Source organism: Tetrao urogallus (assembly GCF_951394365.1).
Source record: "Tetrao urogallus genome assembly, chromosome: 3".
Lineage (NCBI taxonomy): Eukaryota > Metazoa > Chordata > Aves > Galliformes > Phasianidae > Tetrao > Tetrao urogallus.
Genome location: NC_136815.1, coordinates 35,154,336 through 35,176,340, shown reverse-complemented (window position 1 = coordinate 35,176,340; position 22,005 = coordinate 35,154,336). Strand labels below are relative to the sequence as shown.

The 22,005-nt window shown below is 36.1% G+C and overlaps 1 protein-coding gene across 1 annotated transcript in view; it reads right to left on the bottom strand.

Moving 5' to 3' along the window:
- The window catches only part of ASPH (aspartate beta-hydroxylase), a gene marked incomplete at both ends in the record, with an annotated part of 100,329 nt that overhangs the window by 27,579 nt on the left and 50,745 nt on the right, over positions 1–22,005 (bottom strand). The window contains 4 exons of the mRNA XM_079533472.1: positions 1,977–2,063; positions 4,065–4,153; positions 14,286–14,327; positions 21,538–21,582. Of these exons, the coding sequence (XP_079389598.1) occupies positions 1,977–2,063; positions 4,065–4,153; positions 14,286–14,327; positions 21,538–21,582 (263 nt within the window). The remainder of the gene's footprint in view (positions 1–1,976; positions 2,064–4,064; positions 4,154–14,285; positions 14,328–21,537; positions 21,583–22,005) is intronic.

Below are 22,005 nucleotides of genomic sequence, written 5' to 3'. Positions count from 1 at the left end.
CACAGTTCCTCGGTCCAATACCTGTTCAGTTACTTCCAAATAACCCTCACAAATAAATTATGAGATTATTTATTTTTCATATGTTCACTAGTACATTTGTTTTTCCTTTTTTAGGTAATTACAGGGTAAAGAATAGTAAAAAATAAGGAAAAAAAAATCAAACATTTTCAATGTAACATCTGATTAAACTCACCAATATATACGCTATAAGTCATTATAAAGAGGCTTAAGATATGTCCACTCTTCAGCCCTAAATATTTCAACTATTTCTTTAGAATATTTTTCATCTGGCCTACATGTAGTTCAGGCATTAAAGCAAGAATTACTCAAATTTCTAAAAACATTAATTTGAGGGAAAAACAGTTGACATATAAAGCTATTAAAAGATGGAGAAAAGATGGGGAAAAGTGAATCTCCATGCTTTATTAAATCTAGAATCTTCAAAATTAACATATAATTCTGGTTCATGGTTCACAGACAAGGCAAAGTGCTCCTGTAGCAAACTCCAGGGCTTTACATTTATACTCCTCTGAAATGTTACTTTTAGTTAGCGATGAGAAATAGCAAATTCAAATGCATTTTGTTGCCTAAATATCCACTCTGAAGTTGTTACAAGGTAAATCCTCATAATAATCCATCTATCAGCAAAGCCCATGATTTTATTGCTCTTTTCAAACGGCTACACCTTACACATATTTGATGCAATAAAACTGTCATTGGTCACATCAATGCAAGTGCTCAGTAGAAAGACTTGTATGAGTCTACAAATGATACTGAAAATGGAAATGAATAGTTGCATTTATACATTCCTGTATGGGAACTGCTGAGTCACGGCCTGAACCTCTGATTGATCACCTGAGGCGAGCCATGAGTCAGCCAGAGGAGCACAGGTGAAGGCAATTCAGGCTCCACCCCTCCTAGACCTATTTAAGAGCTGGCTACCAGAGGGGAAGGATCTCTTCTGGAGATTGCCTCTCTTGGTGTTTTCTGGTGAGCTCAGCCAAAGGGTAAGCTCTTCCACTTATTCTCTTTTGTGATCGTTGTCTACTCTGCCTAATTCTCTTGATTATATTGTGATTATAACATCTTGATATCTATTGATTATACACAACTATATTGTGATTATAACATCTTGATTATACAATTCCCAAAAAATGCCTGCTCATTATGACTTCAAATTGTGATCTGAAGGTCTGTCTCATCTTTATTAAAGTTGTAGATGGTGACTATGAATTGGTGTAAAAGGATGAATGCAGTTGTGTCACTGGGAAGAACTCTTAAAAAGCTGGCTTATATGATCTGTCCTCCTCCCTAAAAGCAGTGAACTTATGAGGACAGGAACTGTATTTTCTTAGATGTAATAAACAGATTCATTAATTAGGTAAGTCTTAAAAGCATAACTCTTCTTAGTCCATTACTTCTTGTGTTATGTCTATGTGGCAAGGTTTTGACTAGGGAGTGGACTGCAGGGTGGTCTCAGAGCAGCTGTCTCAAGTCAGAATTTTTCCCTCTGAGACAACTCAACATGGCTCAAAAACAGCATTATAAAGGCAGAGCTTATTTGCTAATGTGTTGGTTTGGTTTTATTTTTCCCCTTTCTGTGTGTGAGTAGGGTGGAGAGAAGAACATCTAAAACACAGCAACCTCCTCCACAAGATAAAGTTAATTAAGCCCCCTTGTCTGGATTTTTTTGTTGTTGTTCTTCTTTATCCTTTATATATTCTTTACCACTCTACAGAAACTTCACATCTTATTTTTGTGTTATTGACAACACTTGCCTCTTGACTAAAGTTAAACAAAAGCTTATGAAGTAACTGAGGAAGGACAGAATACTGGAACGGGCACAGTTTGACAGATCATGTAATGTTTTTCCTTAAAAAAATGAAATCTGAATGGAATCTAGAGTTCTATCATTAGAAAATATTTATGGTTCACCTATAAAACATTTACGACTTCTAATTCATTCATTTATGTACCTGTGCTTTTCCATATCTTGCTCGGGGGCTTTCTGGGTATTGATTTACCAGTGCTTCAAAAGCTCTTAGAGCTTCTTCAACTTTTCCCTGGAAAGCAAATAATTTTATCAGCATTTACATCTAACAAAGATGCTGAAGGATGCATGGCCTAATAGCAAATGAGTTTCCCCAAGTTGGAACAAAAAAATATACAAAATTCAGACTGTGAGTCTGTGAAAAACAATTTTCACTTATATTTTTGTTGGGATTACTTTGTTATTTAAGAGAAACCACTGTCTCATTACATTACTTCAAAGTGGTAACATTTACTTCCCATGGTTAAAGCTAATAAATTTTTTACTGTATTTTACTTTTGTTGACTGGAAGAAACGTCAGAAGACAACAACCTGTCTATATTAAAATATAAAGATTCTATGGATAATAACAAATTCCAAACTGAGTGCAACATACAGAAAAAAGTTTTATACACAGATAGAAATTTAATCTCTGGATATCTCTTATGACCGGCTGTACCATAACTGTGGTTCTCTGGAAAATAGGATAGAGCCGTCAGTACATGGATGTTTCCTCTGAATGTTTTGAACAAGTACATCCCTCAGGACTCCACATGAGCTCTGCGTCTCCTCCCTGTTCCATACAAAGTTCACTCGCAACTATAGTAATTTCATGGCTGATGCTGACTAGCAAACTAGGGTGGAAGTTGAGAAGAAAGAATGGCACTTTTAAACAGAAACTAAGCACTGTTGGCAAAATCTGGCATCAGATCTTGCTGCCACATCCAAACCTTACAGCTTTACGAATGAGTGATTATTATACATCACTGCCCTGCTATCCTCAAATATTACATACATCTGAGTTTTAGGAGAAAGTATTTCATGCAGAGAGGGTGGTGACACACTGGAGCAGGTTGGCCCAAGGAGGTTGTGGATGCCCCATCCCTGGAGGCATTCAAGGCCAGGCTGGATGTGGCTCTGGGCAGCCTGGTCTGCTGGTTGGTGATCCTGCATGTAGCAGGGGGCTTGAAACTAGATGATCACTGTGGTCCTTTTCAACCCAGGCTATTCTATGATTCTACATTGTCATTATATTTACCCTCTTTCCTACAAGAAAGCATGATTGTTTGCAACTCACCATGAGACAAATACAGAAAAACAGTCAGCAAATTGATACCCATAGGCTCATCAGAAAATCAAAATAAGCATGTAAATGTTTTGAATTTTTGTATTTCAACATGCAATCAAGGTCCCCAGTGAAGAGCAGCAGTAGAAGCAGCATGATGCTTGTGCTTTGTGTACAATAGCCCTGCCACAGTTTCGCAGCCCCTGTGGGGCTGCATGGATGGCAAAGTAAATCAAAATCTGCAGTCAGTCTTCTGAAAAATCAAGACTCATCTATACTTGCAATGATTAGGATGCTTTTTATTTTTTACTGCACTGTGCTGACAGAGGCATATTTCCTCATTGTTCTGTCCTCTGAAGTGACCAAAAAGGGCAGAACAAAGACATACAGTTGTTCTCCACATGCTTTGTTCAAGTTTTTAAACTACTGAAACTGACTAACCTGATGTTACGGTCTTTGCAACTGGTGTGAAGCAGATGTTTCTGCCTCAATGCTCTAAGCTATACGGCAGCAGAGATATTCCTATGATGCATGCAAAAGTCCATCCAAAACAACACCTCTGACAAGGTTTTCACCTAATGCTCATGAAACACATGAACCCGTACCAAGGGAGTCATATTAACATACTTTCGTTATCTAAGTTCTCTAATAAAAGCTGACCACAGTGATAGATGTAACACACATCCATGTGGTTAATTTGAACACCTATTGATAATATGAATTCAACAGTTAAGGTATGTTTTCATGGTTAAAAGTGAGGAAACACATGACTGGTCATATACATCATTTGAAAAATATAAACTATCTGACAGAAATTAGACTTGAGGTACCAACGGTCACCAAACATTTAAATTCAAAGAAAGTTATACAAAATGTAATCTAGAAGTAATTCTTCATTTTGTTTTCTTCTTAAGTTAGCTGTTATTCACGCCCACCATTTAGACTCGGAGTGAAACATTCAAAACTTACTTTTTTACGTAATTTTTCTGCAGCATCTAATTCGGCTTTAATGCTTTTATCAAACTTGTTTAAGAGCTTCGGCTTCTTCTTCTTTTTAACTGGAAAGAAATTAAAAATACACAGTTTGTTACTTCTTTCATACTTCACAGCAATTGTACTGATCAGCTTTAACTCGAAACTAACACTGTGCGTTAGAGCATGTATCTTCAAATAAGGCGGCTTCAAAATACACTGAGAAAGAGCTGATTTCTTATTTATTAAAATCACAAAATCATGTATGAAAAGTAACTGTCAGTCATTCAGACTGAATAACTCTCTGCAAATGAGTTTTTGATAAAAGCATTTTTCATCTTTTTCCAAAAGAAGAACTGAACAATGTAATTTCTTCACATTTGTATGGTATTTTGAAAAATACATTTAAAAATGATCAGCACGTCCTGATAAAGTTGTGACTAAATGTACCTATTTATCTAAAGCAATTAAGGGAATTGACAGCAATCACAGAATTACTCAGAACAGTGAATTAAAAAAAATCGTGTGGTCCAACTCCCTTTAAACAGCGAATGTCATAACTGGTACATGTAAAGCTAAAACCAAACACCATACAGATTAACATCACAACACTGCTGCAATTCTGTAGCAAATACTTCGGGTGCACACTACAAAGTATTTTGACAAGTTGTCGATCTGCCTGAGGGCAGGGAAGCCCTGCAGAGGGATCTAGATAAGCTGGATCACTGGGCTGAGGTGAATGGGATGAGGTTTAACGAGGCCAAGTGTCGGGTTCTGCACTTTGGCCACGACAACTCCATGCAGCGTTACAGGCTTGGGGATGAGTGGTTGGATAACTGCGAAGAGGAAAGGGACCTGGTGGTGTTGGTTGATGCTCGGCTGAACATGAGCCGACAGTGTGCCCAGGTGGCCAAGAGGGCCAACGGCATCCTGGCCTGCATTAGAAATAGTGCGGCCAGCAGGAGCAGGGAGGTGATCGTCCCCCTCTACTCAGCACTGGCGAGGCCACACCTCGAGTATTGTGTTCAGTTTTGGGCCCCTCACTACAAGAAAGACATTGAGGCCCTGGAGCGTGTCCAGAGAAGGGCAACGAAACTGGTGAGGGGTCTGGAGCACAAGTCTTACGAGGAGCGGCTGAGGGAGCTGGGATTGTTCAGTCTGGAGAAGAGGAGGCTCAGGGGAGACCTCATTGCACTCTACAACTTCCTGAAGGGAGGTTGTGGTGCAAAAGGGTCTGGCCTCTTCTCCCAGGCAAATAGTAGGACCCGAGGAAACGGGAAGAAGTTATACCAGAGGAGGTTTAGGTTGGATATTAGGAGAAACTTTTTCTCTCAAAGGGTGGTCAGGCACTGGAATGGCTGCCCAGGGAGGTGGTGGAGTCACCGTCCCTGGTGGTGTTCAAGAGGTGCCTGGATGAGGAGCTACGAGAGATGGTTTAGTAGCTTGTGGTACTGATAGGAATGGGAGGGTGGTTGGACTGGATGATCTTGCACGTCGTTTCCAACCTTGTGATTCTGTGAAGGTTGAAGCTGTCCTACTAAATTTCATTTGCTTATTCACAAAGATTGTACAAAGCTTTAAATATAAAAATGTTTCAGGTTCTATAAAGTAAAAATAATAAAGAAGAGATACATTAGTATAGTTATATCCTCATTGATCCTTGCAATAATAGGAGACATTGAAATTTTCCAATGGATTAGCAACCAGGAAAGTAAGCAAATAAATGATATACCAGAAATCATTCTTTTTTCACAGTAAACCATTGCATAGTTCACTTTAAAGTACTCAGTTTGCTCCACTAACCACTTTAAATTTTCACTGCACCTTAAACTTGAAATCAAGTATTTCTAGCCAGGCACAGAATAATGTACTTAAGGAATGTCATTATCATGGAAACAAGATGATAGAAGAGAAACTTTCTCTTCAGTGCTGCACAGTTCACAAGAACTAGCTCTCATTATGCAAACAAGGATTCCTCCACCCCAGGACCCAAACAGACTAACAGTTATGGGCAGAAACTTCTGACATAACATCATTAGGACAGAAAATATCTTTTTTTTCCTAAAAATATTCCACCTCAGAAATAGCAATGGTATCTTGAAACCAAGATCTGACTTTCTCAGAAGTAATTGTGAATGAACTTAGGAGTAGTAGTAGCCCTAAAAGCCATTAAAATCAAGACTCCCTAAGAGCTTTTTAGGTTGCTTGAGCTCATAGAAAATGCGGTTTGCTGTTAGAAAGAAAACTGAGACATTTCAATTCCACTGACTGCATAATCTAGGAGACATCCAGCTGAACATCACCACCAAGCATTCCGATCTTGTTCCCTAAGTATGAGGCTGTACATATGAGAAACTATGTGAAAGAACAAACAAAAAAAAGTCAATTCTCAGTTCCTGCAGTATGAATAAAAACCTTTATCTAAAAGTGGCCAGCTGTTCAGAAATCTTGTATTTAATAAGAAAGAACAGCTGTTGGTCACCTCTCTAACTTTCAGTGTTGACAGAAAGATGTCCAGCTGCTTGATCCTTCTCAAGCTCAAGCATGGCAGCAGCGAGGTTTCTGTGAGGCAATGGAAAGAAGCTCTCCCCCCTCCACCCCCAAGGAGAAACTTACTGACTGCAGAACTGTGTTTTCTGCTTTGAGTTTACAAGAATATGAGACAAACAGCTCAGAAAAAAGAGCAAATGCAAACTCTTAGAAATCTTTTGCCAAAGAAATGACATCTTTTCTCTCATGTCCAGTTTTGGTGACACATGGAAAGAATCTTTTAGTCAACCCCCATTACCAAGAAGCTTTATTTTCCCATGTTCACTACAATTTTATATCAACTTTAGAGCAGCAGGGGACCAATGTGAAAAGCCGGAAAGGAGCTGCTAATGTAAATATTATTCAGCTGCTAGGCACTAATATAACACAGCTAACATTATATAATGAGCAATTATTTTCATCTACTCATTCCACTCTTACGTTAAAGCATTCACCTGGGAGCTTTCAGTATAACCATCAAGCATTCCCCTCTATTAAGCAGATAGCCTGCTATCTCCCTGCAGGGGTATTTTAATAAATTATACATTGCCTCCTTCTAGTGTAATAATCCTTTAGCAGATGTGATCCAGTATATTAAACTCAGCATTACGAAGAAATGAACTTACATGCTTTCAGAGGAAAAAAAAACATGCAGCTTTTCTTCAGTAATTTACAGATTTAATCATATATGAAGAAATGCACAATCATACAACTGCTAGGCTGATCCAAATCCGGTTAAGCACTGAAATGGGGATAATGCTTTCATATTTATCATACTATGGTCTGGTGAGAATACTGAAAGTTTCCAGTAATGGCCTTGGAGGTAAGCATACACTTGCTACCTAAGATTGCTGTCATAGAACTGCTGAAGATTCCCTCAGAAAAAAACAGTTTCCACTTTAACAACAGTAATCTAGGAAAAAGACTCATCACGTGCTTCTTCTTCCCACTGGAGTATAAACAATGGGCAGCGCTGACAAGCAACCCCATTATCTCCCTCCTCTATTAGGATGTAGGGAAGAAGAAAGGAAGAAGAAAGCAAAGCAAAGAGAAAACTACAACAGATGGAAAATATTTTCAAAGTGATAAGTTAACAGTCTGCAATGTTATCAAATGAAGGATAGCAAAATACTACATTTTATGTGATGGTTTCCATATATGAAGACTAAAAACAAAATATGCCCATAGTTTGAAACTGAAAGGCACTTTCATCACCAAAAACAAAGACAATTCTTCTCTATAAAGGATAGATAAATATCATTTGAAAAATAACGAATGCACTTCAGATACTCTAAGGCACCAAGAGCAGAATTAGCAAAAGTAACTAAGTGATTAATGGTGAATGAACGACTAATTTTTGTGTTTAATTGTCGGAGGTGGGGAGCAAATTTTATGTCTGTTTTACAACATTTCCACATCATTTTACAACAGATCAAAAACAAGGTGGGGGAAAAACTAGGAGTGATTTGCCTCACTGGAAGAAGGGTACATACCACACATAAAAAGTAGCTACGTAATTTATTATTTTCATCCATCACACAATGAGGCCAAGGAATAAAAGGCTTGACATCGGTACAATAGAAAACTGGATTTGAAAATCTGGAAGTAGTATCTGTAAGTGCACTGGAACAGATTTCTGAGGGTAGGTGTGGAATTTTCATCACTGGAAATTTTTAAGAAAAGATTGCATAAGCATCTGCCAGGAATGACGCACACGGTTGAGAAGGCCACTAGGCAGCAAGAGATGAAGTTCTTGTTGATGGTAATAGGACAAAGGGGAATCATAAACTAAAGGAGGGTAGGTATAGATTAGATGTCAGGGGGAAATTTTTCACAGAGGCAGTGGTGAGGTACTGGCACAGGCTGCTCAGATGAGCTGTGGGTGCCCTGCCTTTGGAGGTGTTCATGGCCAGGTTGGATGGTGCCCTGTGAAAACTGATCTAGTGCTTGGTAACCTTGCCTGTAGCAGAGGGGTTGGTAGTTGATCTTCAAGTTCCTTTGAAACCAAGACATTCTGTGATTCATTTCAGTGCCTGAACTTACAGAAAGTTTTTTTTCATTGCAGAGAAGAAACTGTATCAGAGGAAATCCTGCTGAGGTCTGAAGATCTAGAATGGATTATGCGATTCACTTTGTTCAAGTTCTGTAAATCTCCATCTGAAGCAGATCCATTTTTTGCTCTTTAGTTATCCAAATAAGTAGCATATCAAACAAATATTTCTGCAACTTTGATGTTGATTTTATTCACATAATTACGATAGAAGTATAATTTATTAATCCTTTCAAATATTAAATCCAAAAATTCACGTAAAGAATCAAGACATGAATCTTTTTGAGAATTTCTAGACAAACGTCTTAAAAGCATCCAAGGACTGCATGTTCCTATATAACTAAGCAGAACATAAGGCTTGAAATTGATGTAAAATGCCAGGTAATTGAATTACTCTAGTGTGGTAAATGCATTCAAAGCAATATAATTACATAGGAAGAACAGAAAAAAAGAGTGATGATGACTACTACACGGCAAAAAATTGATTACATCTAGCTCTAAGTTACAGAACAAACTCGTATAAATATTACATCAGAAATTATTGACAATAATACTTCTGAAATAGATTAAACGAATCCTCTTCTAGCCTCTCCACAGAAGGGAAAAAAAAGTCAGATCTCCATTTCACACATTCACCTGAATCACTAAATAATTAGTCAGGGTCAGAAAAACCTTGTTATCCAGAAGGAGTGAACACAGCTGAACTCGGAGATCAGCCTTACATCTCAAAACATTATTAGCCAGAATGGGACAAAAAGGTTGAATACTATCATGATTACCTTTCATGTTTAACATACTATTTTTTCTCCTGAAGATATGTCATGCATGTGGCATTTTAACAGAGAGCAAGTGGTAAAGGCTACTCCTGCCAATTCACCATCTTAATTTGTCAAAAACTAAAAAAGCCATTTGCAAAGGTTTTCTTTTCTAAACATCTATTCCTGCTGTGATATAAAATCAGCAATACCTCTCTTAGTAATGTGTAGATAGCCACTTAAAAGAAAATATTACAGATTAGGCCCAGCAGAAGTTTTTCAATAGATTTTCTGACCTTCTGTTTTACTAATGCCTCGGCTCTCTCTTCCCAGACATTCCTACCTTCCTAATCCAAGGTTCAAAGTTCCAGTTATGGGCTGAAAGATGTACACTTCTACCTAAAATTAAAAGTCTGCCTATGCATCTATCTTCCTTCCTCATGCTTGGCCCTGGTCATTAGCTAAATTAGCTTTTGCAGTTGTACTGAGCCTCACAGGGACAGGGAGTGAGAGAATAATCTGATGAGATGACAATCTCTTGTCATTATTCTGGTGTCTCTGAAGCTCATTAGGTAGGTTACAGATAGCGTAAGTGATCCACTTATTTTATGGGTCTCTACAAGTAAAAACTTCAAAGGTATAAAACCCAATATGTGCATCTAGACAGCTTAAAGCCAGCAGCGCTACAATAATTAAAAGATCTTTCTAAACTGTGCTAGTAGAACAGGCAAAATGTCTGTAATCAACTTATCTGGGAAAGCAATCAGACAATAAAAAACTGAGGCATTTTAAGGACTAATAAAGCTGTGGAATGACTATAATAAATCTTCAACTGCAGATATTCCAGAACAGTTTTGCTCACAGTAAAAAGTATTCTACAGGGTTTTCAGTCTGAAATGACTGCTGGTTACATAATGTCTATCATAAGAAACAACTGCAGAATTGTGAATTTTATTTTTGGCATGTATTGCCACCATTCACTGCTCCCTTTTACCACGAAGTCACTTGGCTTCATTCAAAGATGATTAAGCAACTATTTGACTAGATCAAGAATAGTACTTAGTGACTTCCTATACAGCACCACACACTAATGTCCTACACACGTATAGTGTTCTGTGCATGTAACTTAGCATAGTGTTATGCAGCACTTTGGACTTTGAAAAGTGCACTTCTATAAAAGTTTACTTTCTGCGAACAGCTCATATTTGATGCAAGCTATAATTAAATATCTAAGTAAGTAAATAGAAAGTATACACACCCTTAATGACGGAGCTTACATCTAACAAGCAGATAATACTGGTGGTCAGTCAAATGTGCAGGCCCTGGTAAAGGTTGTTAATGGAGTTCAGGGTATACTTCATCTAACCCAGCAGCAAAAGTTTAGCAAGAAGAATAGCACCCTATACTCCACAAGCCACACAGGTTAGATCTCTACTGGCATCAGTGGGATCCTACATATCCTGCTGAAAAGGTAGATTTAACAGTCATGTGATAAAATGCAACTAAACCTAGACCGTATGGATATTGGTATAGTACATTTGTGATATAGTTCAATTCAGAATGTATATATCTTCAAAGTACTTTAAGGAATAATTTTTTCAGGCTCATCTGGAACATCCAAGCCTTTCAATTCCTTAATATAAAATATGATGACATTTTCATGGAGAAGACAAACAATCCTTCTCAATCTAATTGAACAGAGATAACTTGAAGTAGTAGTATACTACAAATGCATTTATTTATTTCTTTAGAGAAGTTTCAAGAGGAGTTTTGACTAACACAGAAATTAGAAGGCAAAATTTATTTCTGCTGGCAGAAAGCCTAGAAAAAAATATTTATTTCATTCTTTAAGATAGCAACAAGTACTGATTTCTCATTCTGGATAACGGATTTTTCTTCCTTGTCAGAGATAGGTAAGTACCTAAAATAATCAGCTCCCTTGCAATGTACGTTTTCATAGTATTGTATATATTAACTGTTTATGTAAACACAGAGCCTTTATATGAGGGTAAAGGAGTTGAAGGACATGATTAGCATTGTCTCTAAATGTGGATCTGAATCCACATTTATTACTAATCAGAATCAATGTAGGGAAGATAGCAAGCAGCAAGTAGAACAAGTAGGGGATGATAAAGTCTTTTTAATTCTTGTATACCTTTAAATCCTGACAAACAGCACTTAAAAGGGTTTGCAAGACAGCCTTACTTTTTTCTATGTCTTCTGTATCAATTAAAATAATAAAAAAAGAAATCAATATAGCATGTTACAGAACAAATTCTTTTATAATGAACATTCAATATCATCAAGCTTTCTGAAAGCCCAGCTTGATGTTTTCTTAGATTCATATAGTAGAAACTTACTATGAAAGTTCATCTCTTTCTCAGTATCAGGAAGGTAAAATTTAGAAATTCAATAAATTTGATGAAAGAACATTTAAATTTACAGAAACTAAAACATTTCACTAGCAAAGGACTGAAAAATGTTTAAGATAAGCATACATGTATGCATGTGTTACACACATAAAATGAACTATTAATGATCTAAGATCTACTCAAATCTGTAACTAGCTTTTGTCATGGAAGGCCTTCTGGAGTTTGTATGTACAAACATTAAAATGCAAATGCAAACTTGCATATAAATCTCTGAGCTCTGTCAGAATCACTAAAGCAATCTCTAAAAATAAGCTAAATATGATTTTGTAAGTTCCTGATTCCACAGATCCAAGTTTTCTACATATGCCAGGCAGCTATAGAACCATGTTTATAAATGCATTTCTTATAAATTTACTGTTTCATCTTATCAGGGAAATATAAAATAAACCAATCCAATTATAGTTTTTTAAAACTTTTTTTTTTTTTTTTTTTTTTTGGCTCAGTTAGCTTGACACTTTCCATTAAGCAATTAAACAACATTATACTTGTGAAAACTAACACAACCACTTTAGCTATAAATAAATTTTATTTAAGATTTGGTTGCTCCTGTGATTTCCCTCCGGGATGCATAATTTAGTCAATTCAGACAGAAAACAAAGCTGGCTTTCTTTCCCAGTTAGAACAATCCTGTTATCTGCAATAGCATGGTTCAAAAGAAGCATTTATTTAGTGGTGAAGTGTTTACAAAGAAACAAAACAACCACAACAGAGTTCAGGAGGAAAGTGGCTTCATTTTGTCATACTTTCAAGTAATAATGGTGCCTTACTAATTCTGACTAATAATGTTGGATAATAGCAATTCTCCATTTGTCATTTCCTTAAACGAGGTAATATTTTTACCCGTGAATGCTTTTTCACCTGTACTACACAACTATTACATATTTTCTTGTCTACAGGTCTAATAGGTCAATAAAGCTATCCAAATGTTTTCTCCTACTGTCAAGGGGGAAAGATGTGCCTCTGCCAAATCTATTATTTTGTGATTGGAAATGCTGATATCACGGCATTGTTTCCCAAATAAACCTTCTAATTGTAAGCTTTTGTTTTAACATGCTTGCATTTGGCATATTTAATATTCCAATGAAACATTAAAATGGCTTACCATTCAAAATACAAGCGCACAAATCCAAAAAAACCTTATCAAAAGATCAGAGAAGCTGAATTCTTAGTTAGTCACATATAAAAAATGAGAAAGGATTGAAAAAGGAGCAGCAGGCACCAGCAGAGTCCCTTTACCTTCATTTAGAAGGAACTACCTGTGGCAGGTACTATTCTGAGGGCCTTACCTGAGTGAGAAGGATGCATGCACAGCCCTTAAGGTTTTTGTCTGTGGTCAGTTGCTATAACTAGGGAGAGATGCAAACCTTGAGCTGAAGGGCAGAGGTTGTGCAAAGAAACGTGGGAAGAAAAGACTTGCAGTGCTCTCAGCATTACTCACTTTTCCACAAAAACTGCCTCTGTATATTCCTACCAGGCCAGATAAAAACCCTTATTGTATAACACAGAGCTGACGTTGATTCCAGCGCTATCTTCTCTTTATAAAGCATCTACAGATTCACCTCCACTGAGTTTGTCTTGCATGCAAAGATGGATACAACTGCCCTGCATCACAGCTGCATTGTTTTAGACCTGTAATCCATCAGCCATTAATGCAGATAAAACTACAATAATTCAGGTTATGTGACAGTACATCCCATCTGTGCTGTCACTCACAGGTTGCTCCTATTTACCTCAGACAAGTGGCACAACAGACTGAATGGGTCTTACAGGCTCTGACAGCCCCTCACCTCTCATTCAGAGATATCTGAGCTGCATGGTGTAGCTACAACCTCTGGAATGTCACACTGGGATTAGGACATTGCAGCTTTCCAGTTGAGACAGCAGAGTTTTTAACAGCAGTCTATGACTTTATAAAAGGGGAACAACATGACTGTAAGTTCAAGATGACCATGTGTTTACTTACAACAGGTGCACACTGTATACTTAAAACTAATTCATGTACATAAGGTAGGCATATCTGTTCCACAGTTTGGCACGACTCTCCATGCCAGCACTGACTGTCCTGCATTGTTAAGGCAGCAGCTCCACCCCTCCAAGCAGCCCAGCCCCTAGAGCGCACTCATTGCTCAGCAATAACCAAACCAACACTGTGCTACTAACGTTGCCTGAACTGAAACCAGGACACTGGGAAGGCACAGTGCAGTGCCAGCTCTTTGCATCCCTTGTAGTTTCCATGAAAACAAATAAGCCACGTTAGTCTCAGAGCAGTTAGTCAACCGACACATACGTGGCCCAAGACAATTCCTCTTCACTCGATGGGGCCCAGGCAAGCCAAAAGGTCAGGCACTCCTGACATATCTAGAAGCATCACTATCATATAATCTAATTTAAATCAGTTACCTCAGAAAGCAGAGATTTTAGAATCCGGAAGAGTAGAATGTTTTAGACTCACCTTTTTCCATTTTGTCTTGCTCAATCTCTGTTTCACCTTTTCCTAGAATATTAAAAATATAATTCCATTTAAGTAAATTTATTTTAACAGTTTACAGTAAGAAAGAGTTAGAATATAATTATAGTTTCAACCCAAAATAAGATTGGGCCAACCAGACTAATTTATTTTAAAGAAATAATTAAAGCATAGTGTACTGACTGAACTGTGGTTACATAGGTCTTTCTCTGCAGATGCTTCAGTTATTGCATAATTCCTGCTGTCACAGGATATTTTATGAATGTTCCCCTTAAGATATTTTGCAGATTTAAATGTTACACATAGGATACAAACTATTTTGCAAGAGGTATTTTGTTTATTAATTAAAAAGTCTTGGGAATACTGGCTTCATACATATTTGATTTAAAAGTGAAAAACACAAATTGGAAACCTAGGTCTCATATTCAGAAATAACCAAGGCACTTGGAAGCTTTTATCATACTTCAACTTCTAAAAAAAACTAAGCCCACATGTTTTGTAAACAACTGAATTCATGACCAGATGTTAACACAACTACAGCACAAAAGCATACTTGTAACGAAATCACATCTGTGTATCATGAACAAAGTTCGTGCAGAGATAGGCTTTTCTTTTCCTTCTCTGACCTTTTAGCATCTTTTGTTCTTTGTCTTACTCTTTTAAGTGTCTTGCCTTATAATTCTGATGTTATCATTGTTTTCAACTTATACCCAATAAATGTTACAAAAAATATTACAGAGTACTGATGGCTTTTTCTTTAACTATTTTCTTGTCTCAAGAAATTCTTGTCTCGCTCTTCACTACAGATACACAACTGCTACCGACTACTACTACTACAACATGCAGACAGTATACCTGATTTTAACATTCAATACAAGGCACAGTGAGAATTAACTTCGTTGTGATATGAGAAACGAAGGAGAAGAAAAAAAAAAAAGAACTACAGAGTCAATTACATACTACAAAATAGCTTTGAAGATGTTATTATTCGAACAGCACATTAATGACAGCACTATTTGGGACATGCTAAAATACAGGTTTCTTGCACATGTGATGGTAAATAAAAAGGTGTATCTGCCTGTCAGCATGACATCAGAAACAGTGTATTTTTTAAAGAGCAATAACAGCTCCAGATACAGTAGTTGATATACTCATATTTCTATTATTCTGCTAACTCAAAGCAAACGAAGAAATCATTACAGGATAATAAACCACAATAGATTACGTGACCTAACCACTCACTTTCCCTGTGCACTTTCAGTTATTATTAAGACTCACATTCTCACTGGAACTCTTTTGATTCCATCTAGGATGCTTAGTGACCCATTTGCCCCTGTATCTGACATTTTTGTGAGTTCTGCCAGTTCTTTTTCATCACAGCAAGAACAAGATATGAGCTTATTACTCTAAAACATGCCCGTCTCCCATTTCTTGGTCAGCCTCACATTTAAGTGAGGCTCATACAATATACAAAGAATCACAGAATGGTTTGCGTTGCAAGGGATCTTTAAGATCTAGTTCCAAACCCCCTGCATGTATAGCTGTCTGTATCTATTTATGTACCAGAACAACTTCTCTCAGTTCTCTTAGATTTCCTTCAATCTCCATTCTGTTAAATGAGCTGCCATCAATTTTGATGAAGTTTCTCAAATGATCTTAATTTACTGTAGATTCTTCTTCTAGATTACTGCTTTTGAAAATAAAGAAAAACTTCATCTGGTTAGCTCTCACCATACTGAACTATGAAACTTCATCAGCAACATCTGCACAAATTGCCTTCTTCTCTCCACAGTGATCTTTACCTTACTTTGATGGTGAAAATGGCTTAAAATAATATTGTAGTATACTGCTTTTACTTGAAATTTTCCTTTCTTTTTGGTGCTCTTGTGATTTCCAAAAAAAGTAACTGAATCCAAGGTTTTATAGATCGAGATATATCAAGAAACAGTGCAGCAATGTGAAAATATGAAGATATTATCTTCTTTATTTACTCAAATTTCAACATTAAAATACCAAACTGTTTGAAGACAAAAATAAATGCAAGCTACTTTTGATGCACACGCATTGCATAAACACCATTGTTATGAGTTTTAATTCAGACTATGAACTATAATATGGAATATTTTGGGTGAAAAGTAGTTACATTAACAAAGATAAATGTATGGGGCAAATATAAATATAAAGAGTAATTTCTCATCCATTTTAAGTTATAAATAGAAATTATATACAATGGGCATAATTCAAGTCAAATTAGTTGCCTAATAGCAAATAGTACAGAAGAAGAAATATAACACAATCGTAAAAGATAAGAGTAATGCCCAGTCCTATCACATACAACCACCTAAAAATAAAAATTATTTCTGCTCATGAGATTTTTCTCTTTGTAAATGTTACTTTCAAGTGTATTTAAAAAAGAATAATCAAATTATTAACTTGGAGAATGATATTTGTTGCTAGCTGAGACAAATATTTATCCTCATTAATGTGTTACACTTTGGAAAAAATAATGACGCTAGAAAGACAAAGATAATCTTCTGTGTTTTATTGAAAGCCAAACATTAGAACAGATGACAAACATTTTCCTTAATACTTCTCTTGACCTTGCCCAGCTTGGCATATTTTTGTAAACATGAAGCACGTAAAAAACACATACCCAGTTACAAAATGCTTAAAATTTGATCACAGCATAATACACTCTCACAGTCCCATAATGCTAGAAATAGGCTGCCACTGTTATATATAAGTCCTCCATTCACCATTCTAAAATCATTCCCAAACTTCATCGCAAAATATGGCTTTGTAAAAATTATTGCTATGCAATTCACAATCACAGGTAATTTTATGAGTACATTCCACCCTAAACCACATCACAGTCTAAGAGTATTATTGCTTTCTTGAAAAGTCTAGAAGAAATCACTTTGGAACATCTTCTGTGCCTATTAATCAGATGCAACACTCACCTACATGGAATCTTACTGAAGTCCAGAACAAAATAAGCCAGCATAAATGATGTCCCTTTAACTAGAAGTTATTGAAATTCGTAACTGAAAAGGTAATTGAGAACCTGACTTCAAAACAGTGTTACAGAAATTTAAAATCTTCCTGTCAACCAAAAGGCAACTGCTGCTAGGGTTACAAAATTTAACTTAACCTTTGTTTTTTTTGTCTAAGCTGTTTTATTAGACTTAGTAGTTTCTTAAAATCACAGCAATATTCCTGAGCCCAAAAGGAACACATGCAAATTGCCAAAGAATAAAATATGTCTTTGTAATTGTGGAACAACAACACAGCACAGGTAAAGAGTACTCCTGCAATATTAAAATTCTGAATCACTCAAAGCCTATAGTTCAGCCGTGTACCATCTACAAGAACGTTTATAATTGCAGGCCTTAAATTTTGATGTCCTATTTTTCCTGAGGTTGAATTTCCACAGTTTCCGTAATTCACTGAAGTTTCTTAAAAGTTAAGTTTCACTTAAAGTTTCTTAAATCCATCTTTGAAATCATAAATTAGTAGGAAAATGGGAAAAATTTCCTGAATTCTACTTGATTCTGGTCATTCAGGTTTGTTTCAATTTACGCTGACTCTCTGCTGAGTTATTATGCAGTTTTCTATCCAAATCAAATGCCTATAAAGTTCTGATTCACATATAAAAGGTTTCTTTGAATATTAGACTTTTTTTAAAAAAATCACCTGAACATTATATTGTGTCTGTTGACTTAATGCCAGTGCAAAGAGATACAAGTCAAAATTCACAGCTTAGTGTGTGCCTGATTAGTGTTATAAAATGTGTTTAGGCTGTATGCTATTATCAGCAGTTATAAAGCATTTAAAAATTCATAATATTTTAAGTTTCCTTTCACCAAAATGCACTGTACACACTGTATGAATCCACACCAAAAGATATATATTAAAATCTGAAAAAATGTACTTGCTGCTATATTATAAATAGAATATTAACAATTGTTTGAACAGCACACATGAAATGTAGTTCAAAGTTGCAACTCTGCCATGAACACAGAAGAAAAATAAAGCTAATTAATTCACTAAACTTGACCCCTCTCCCCCGTCCTTCCCTCCCTCCCCACCCCCAAAAAAACCAAGATAGGAATGTAAATTAAACATCCAAGTGTTAAAAAAAAAACAAAAACAAAAAAGCTTACTAAGATGACAGTTGGCTACAACCCATTTACAGTATCTTAGTGTTTGCTCCCAAACCCTGAACTGCTCTGTAATTACATTGTAACATCTATGACAACCATCTGCTCCCCTTTGTAGCGTATGGTTAGGGCTGGTCCTCCTGATGTAGGGACTTTTCTTTTGAAGCTTTAAGTATCTGAAAAAATAAGGGGAAATCTATATTAAAGGACCAACCAAAACACAGCTTACTGTAAAACAAAAAATTCAAATAAATCTTTAAAAAAAAAAAAAAAAAAAAAAAAAAAAAAAAAAAAAAGCAACTTTGTTTGAGACTTTAAGAAAGCTATCATTTCTAGGTGTTACCATAATGAATATGCACAAAGTTGCTGTAGAAGGTGGGAAATGTACACTTTCAAATATTTATCTGAGCAGTAAATTTTTTTCTGATCATATGGCAGTGCATTAACCTCATAAAGGAAAATCAGGGCCATGTCACAAATACTTGGGGGGGGGGGGGGGGGGGGGGAGGGCTATCATCAAGGACAGGTACTGTATAAAAAGAAGCCAGGGAATGAGGAAGGGTCAATGTTTTGAAATGGAAACTTCTGAACACAAGGGATTTCAGTAGCTGGTAAAAGTAAATGAAAAGTGTGCAATTGAAAAGGAGAAAAAAAACCTTACATATTTTAAATCTGAACTACATATGTGAGGGATAAAAACTCAAACAGAAAGACTAATAGTATCCCCCCAAAATGGAAAATGCTTCCCTTCAAATATATCCTATTATATCCCAAATATATCCCAATTACTTCTAACACAATCACTGTAATTTACATACAAATGAAAACAATTAAACAAAAATCCTAAATTATTTATATCAAAAGCTGCCAAAGGAGAAAAAAATTCTGACAACAAAAAGTTCATAGTGAAGCCTCTGACCGAAAATATTTTTTTTGACTCCTTACTACATATGAATTTTATCACCTAAGAGGAAAAAGCTGTGAGAATAATGTTTTCCTGAAAGCTTTCACATCTGAAACCTTTAATAGCAGGAAAATTCAGTAATTGTAAATTATTTAAATTGTGCACCCTGCTTTTCTCAATTTTCAGAGATGTTATATAAATTGACTTCTGCATTGTATTGACAAGCTTTTTACAAAATACATCAATTTGTTCTTCTGCCTGTAAAGTGGCTACCACACAACTACACAAATTACCTATAATCTTTCAGTATGTTAGCATGCTGTAGTAAATTTTGTGCTACAGATTATTTTCATTTTCTACTTCATAAGAGAAGACTCAGGAGCATGATACTGTTAGCCTTATTGAGTAACTGAATAAATAGGTTTTGATTTTGACAAAAATATGGTCCATGGAAACAAAATTCAAGGATTTCAAGCTGATAATGAGTTTGAACTTGGTTTTGAAATAGCATATACAAGACAAATTCATCTTAATATCCTCATATCAACATAACTGACACTATGCAGTAGAAGTTTCTACCGTTAAAAGTTTCCAATAGTCTCATAAAGACCTACTTATTATTTTAACTGTAGGCAACCACATTTTCTGCAAGAAAACTGATGCATCTTTTCTCGTTCTACAGTTCCACAACAAACTAATGGAATGTATGCTACATTCACTGATCTTATTGCCAATCCTGTCAAAACAACTACTACTTAACACTGTTCATAAGCCTTGTTTAAAATATTTGACATTCATTATGAAAATAAATATTTATTATTAGCTATCTATAAGTGAACACATACATAATGAGTAGCAATTATGATAAACAGGTTAGAAAGACACCACAGTCAAATCAGTGATACGTATTACAACAAGCATTTCAGACCACCTCAGCTAATGTTCAGCATGTAAATTAAAACATAAACCCAATCATGCTTCTGATCAGTACTGGGAGAACACACAGACCTCCTGCACTTTCAGTTCTCTAGGTACTTTTGGCATGTCTAAGCATCGAATACAAATTTCCTTCCCTGCTAGGAAAGAAAAGTCTCACAGAATCACTTAGGTATCACACCACTTCAGAGCTTCTGTATACTGCAAAGATTAACCAATGCACAAAGATAGTCAAAAACTCCTTTGCCCAACAACCACATCAAGAGTTACAGAATGGTTTGCGTTGGAAGTGACCTTTAAGATCATCTAGTTCCAACCCCCTGTTATAGGCAGGGACACCTCCCTCTAGAACAGGTTGCTCAACTTGAATGCTTCCAGGGAGGGGCATCCACAACCTCTCTAGGTAACCTGTTCCAGTGTCTCACCACCCACATCACATGTGGTCTGAGGCTAACTAGAACTAAAAAAGCTCGCAGGGCTCCTAGATTATGATCCCTGTGGTTTCTCACTGAGAGACACAGCTCAGTGCTGCCCTCAACACTGCCACAGTTATAAAAGAACCAACTACTGATTTGTGATACTTAATTCTATGATTCAAATAACTCCAGAAAAGTGGACCAAATGTAACAACACACAGGCTTCCAATGAAGCAACTCCCTCCTATCAGATAGGTTCCCTAAGTAATTACTCTAAACATGGTTTTGGTAATTACTATTGTCCTGATGAAAGAGCTGGAAGTGCTCACTTTGTTCATTAAAATGGTAATATCAAGAAAAATGTGACAGTATGACAAAGCCAGCTTTGTTCACAGACCAGTGCCTGAAGAAAGAGCCATTGCCAAACTCCAATAGATTTGACTGACATACAGAGAAGTAATATCATCACCCATGACAAGCTACTCTGGAAAGGAAGCACGCACATATTTCAAAATCTGATATTTTTATTTTTACCTTTACAGCAAAAGTATACAGCTCTCCCTGAAATCAATTAAAATAAGTTCTATTTTAAAACTACTCAGTTTTATTTGAAATACTTCTGTATAGCTCAATTTGCCATCACTCACATTTATCCAGGACAAGATAAAAATTATTGCTTCATAACCACAAAAAACTTAAAATGAGAGTAATGATTATCCTTCAATACTTTCCAAAAATTGTCTGCAAAACTTACCATGCAGCTATAATTTCTTTTTTTTGGTGGAAAAAAAAATATATAAGGAAAACATTTAAACACTTACCCACTAGATTATCGTTTGAATAATCCTCAGTTTGAACAGGGACTTCTGTAAATGAAAAGTGCACAAACAACTAAAACTGGGTAGTTCTCTAAACATTTACAGAAAGTCTAAAATGATTACAGAAAAGTTTTCCTCTTATGCTCAAAACAGTGACCTATTAAGACTAATGAGTAATAATACTTTTTCTGAAGTGGGATACAAATTTTTTCCAGCTAAGTTTTTCTAGGAAAAAATTAAAATTAAATTTAAAAACAAAATTCTGAAATTGTACTATCATAAGCACAAATCTCCCAGTGTAATATGCTATTTGAGTATGGATTTGACTCGAAAATTTTTGATTTTAATTCAGGATGTGCGTTTAAATTAGACATGTCACCAACTGCTGCTATTGCTAGTAGGCTAAAGGTTGCACATAGTTCCCTATTCATGCATAGAGGGAGTCAAATTTACCAGAGAAGAATTCATAAT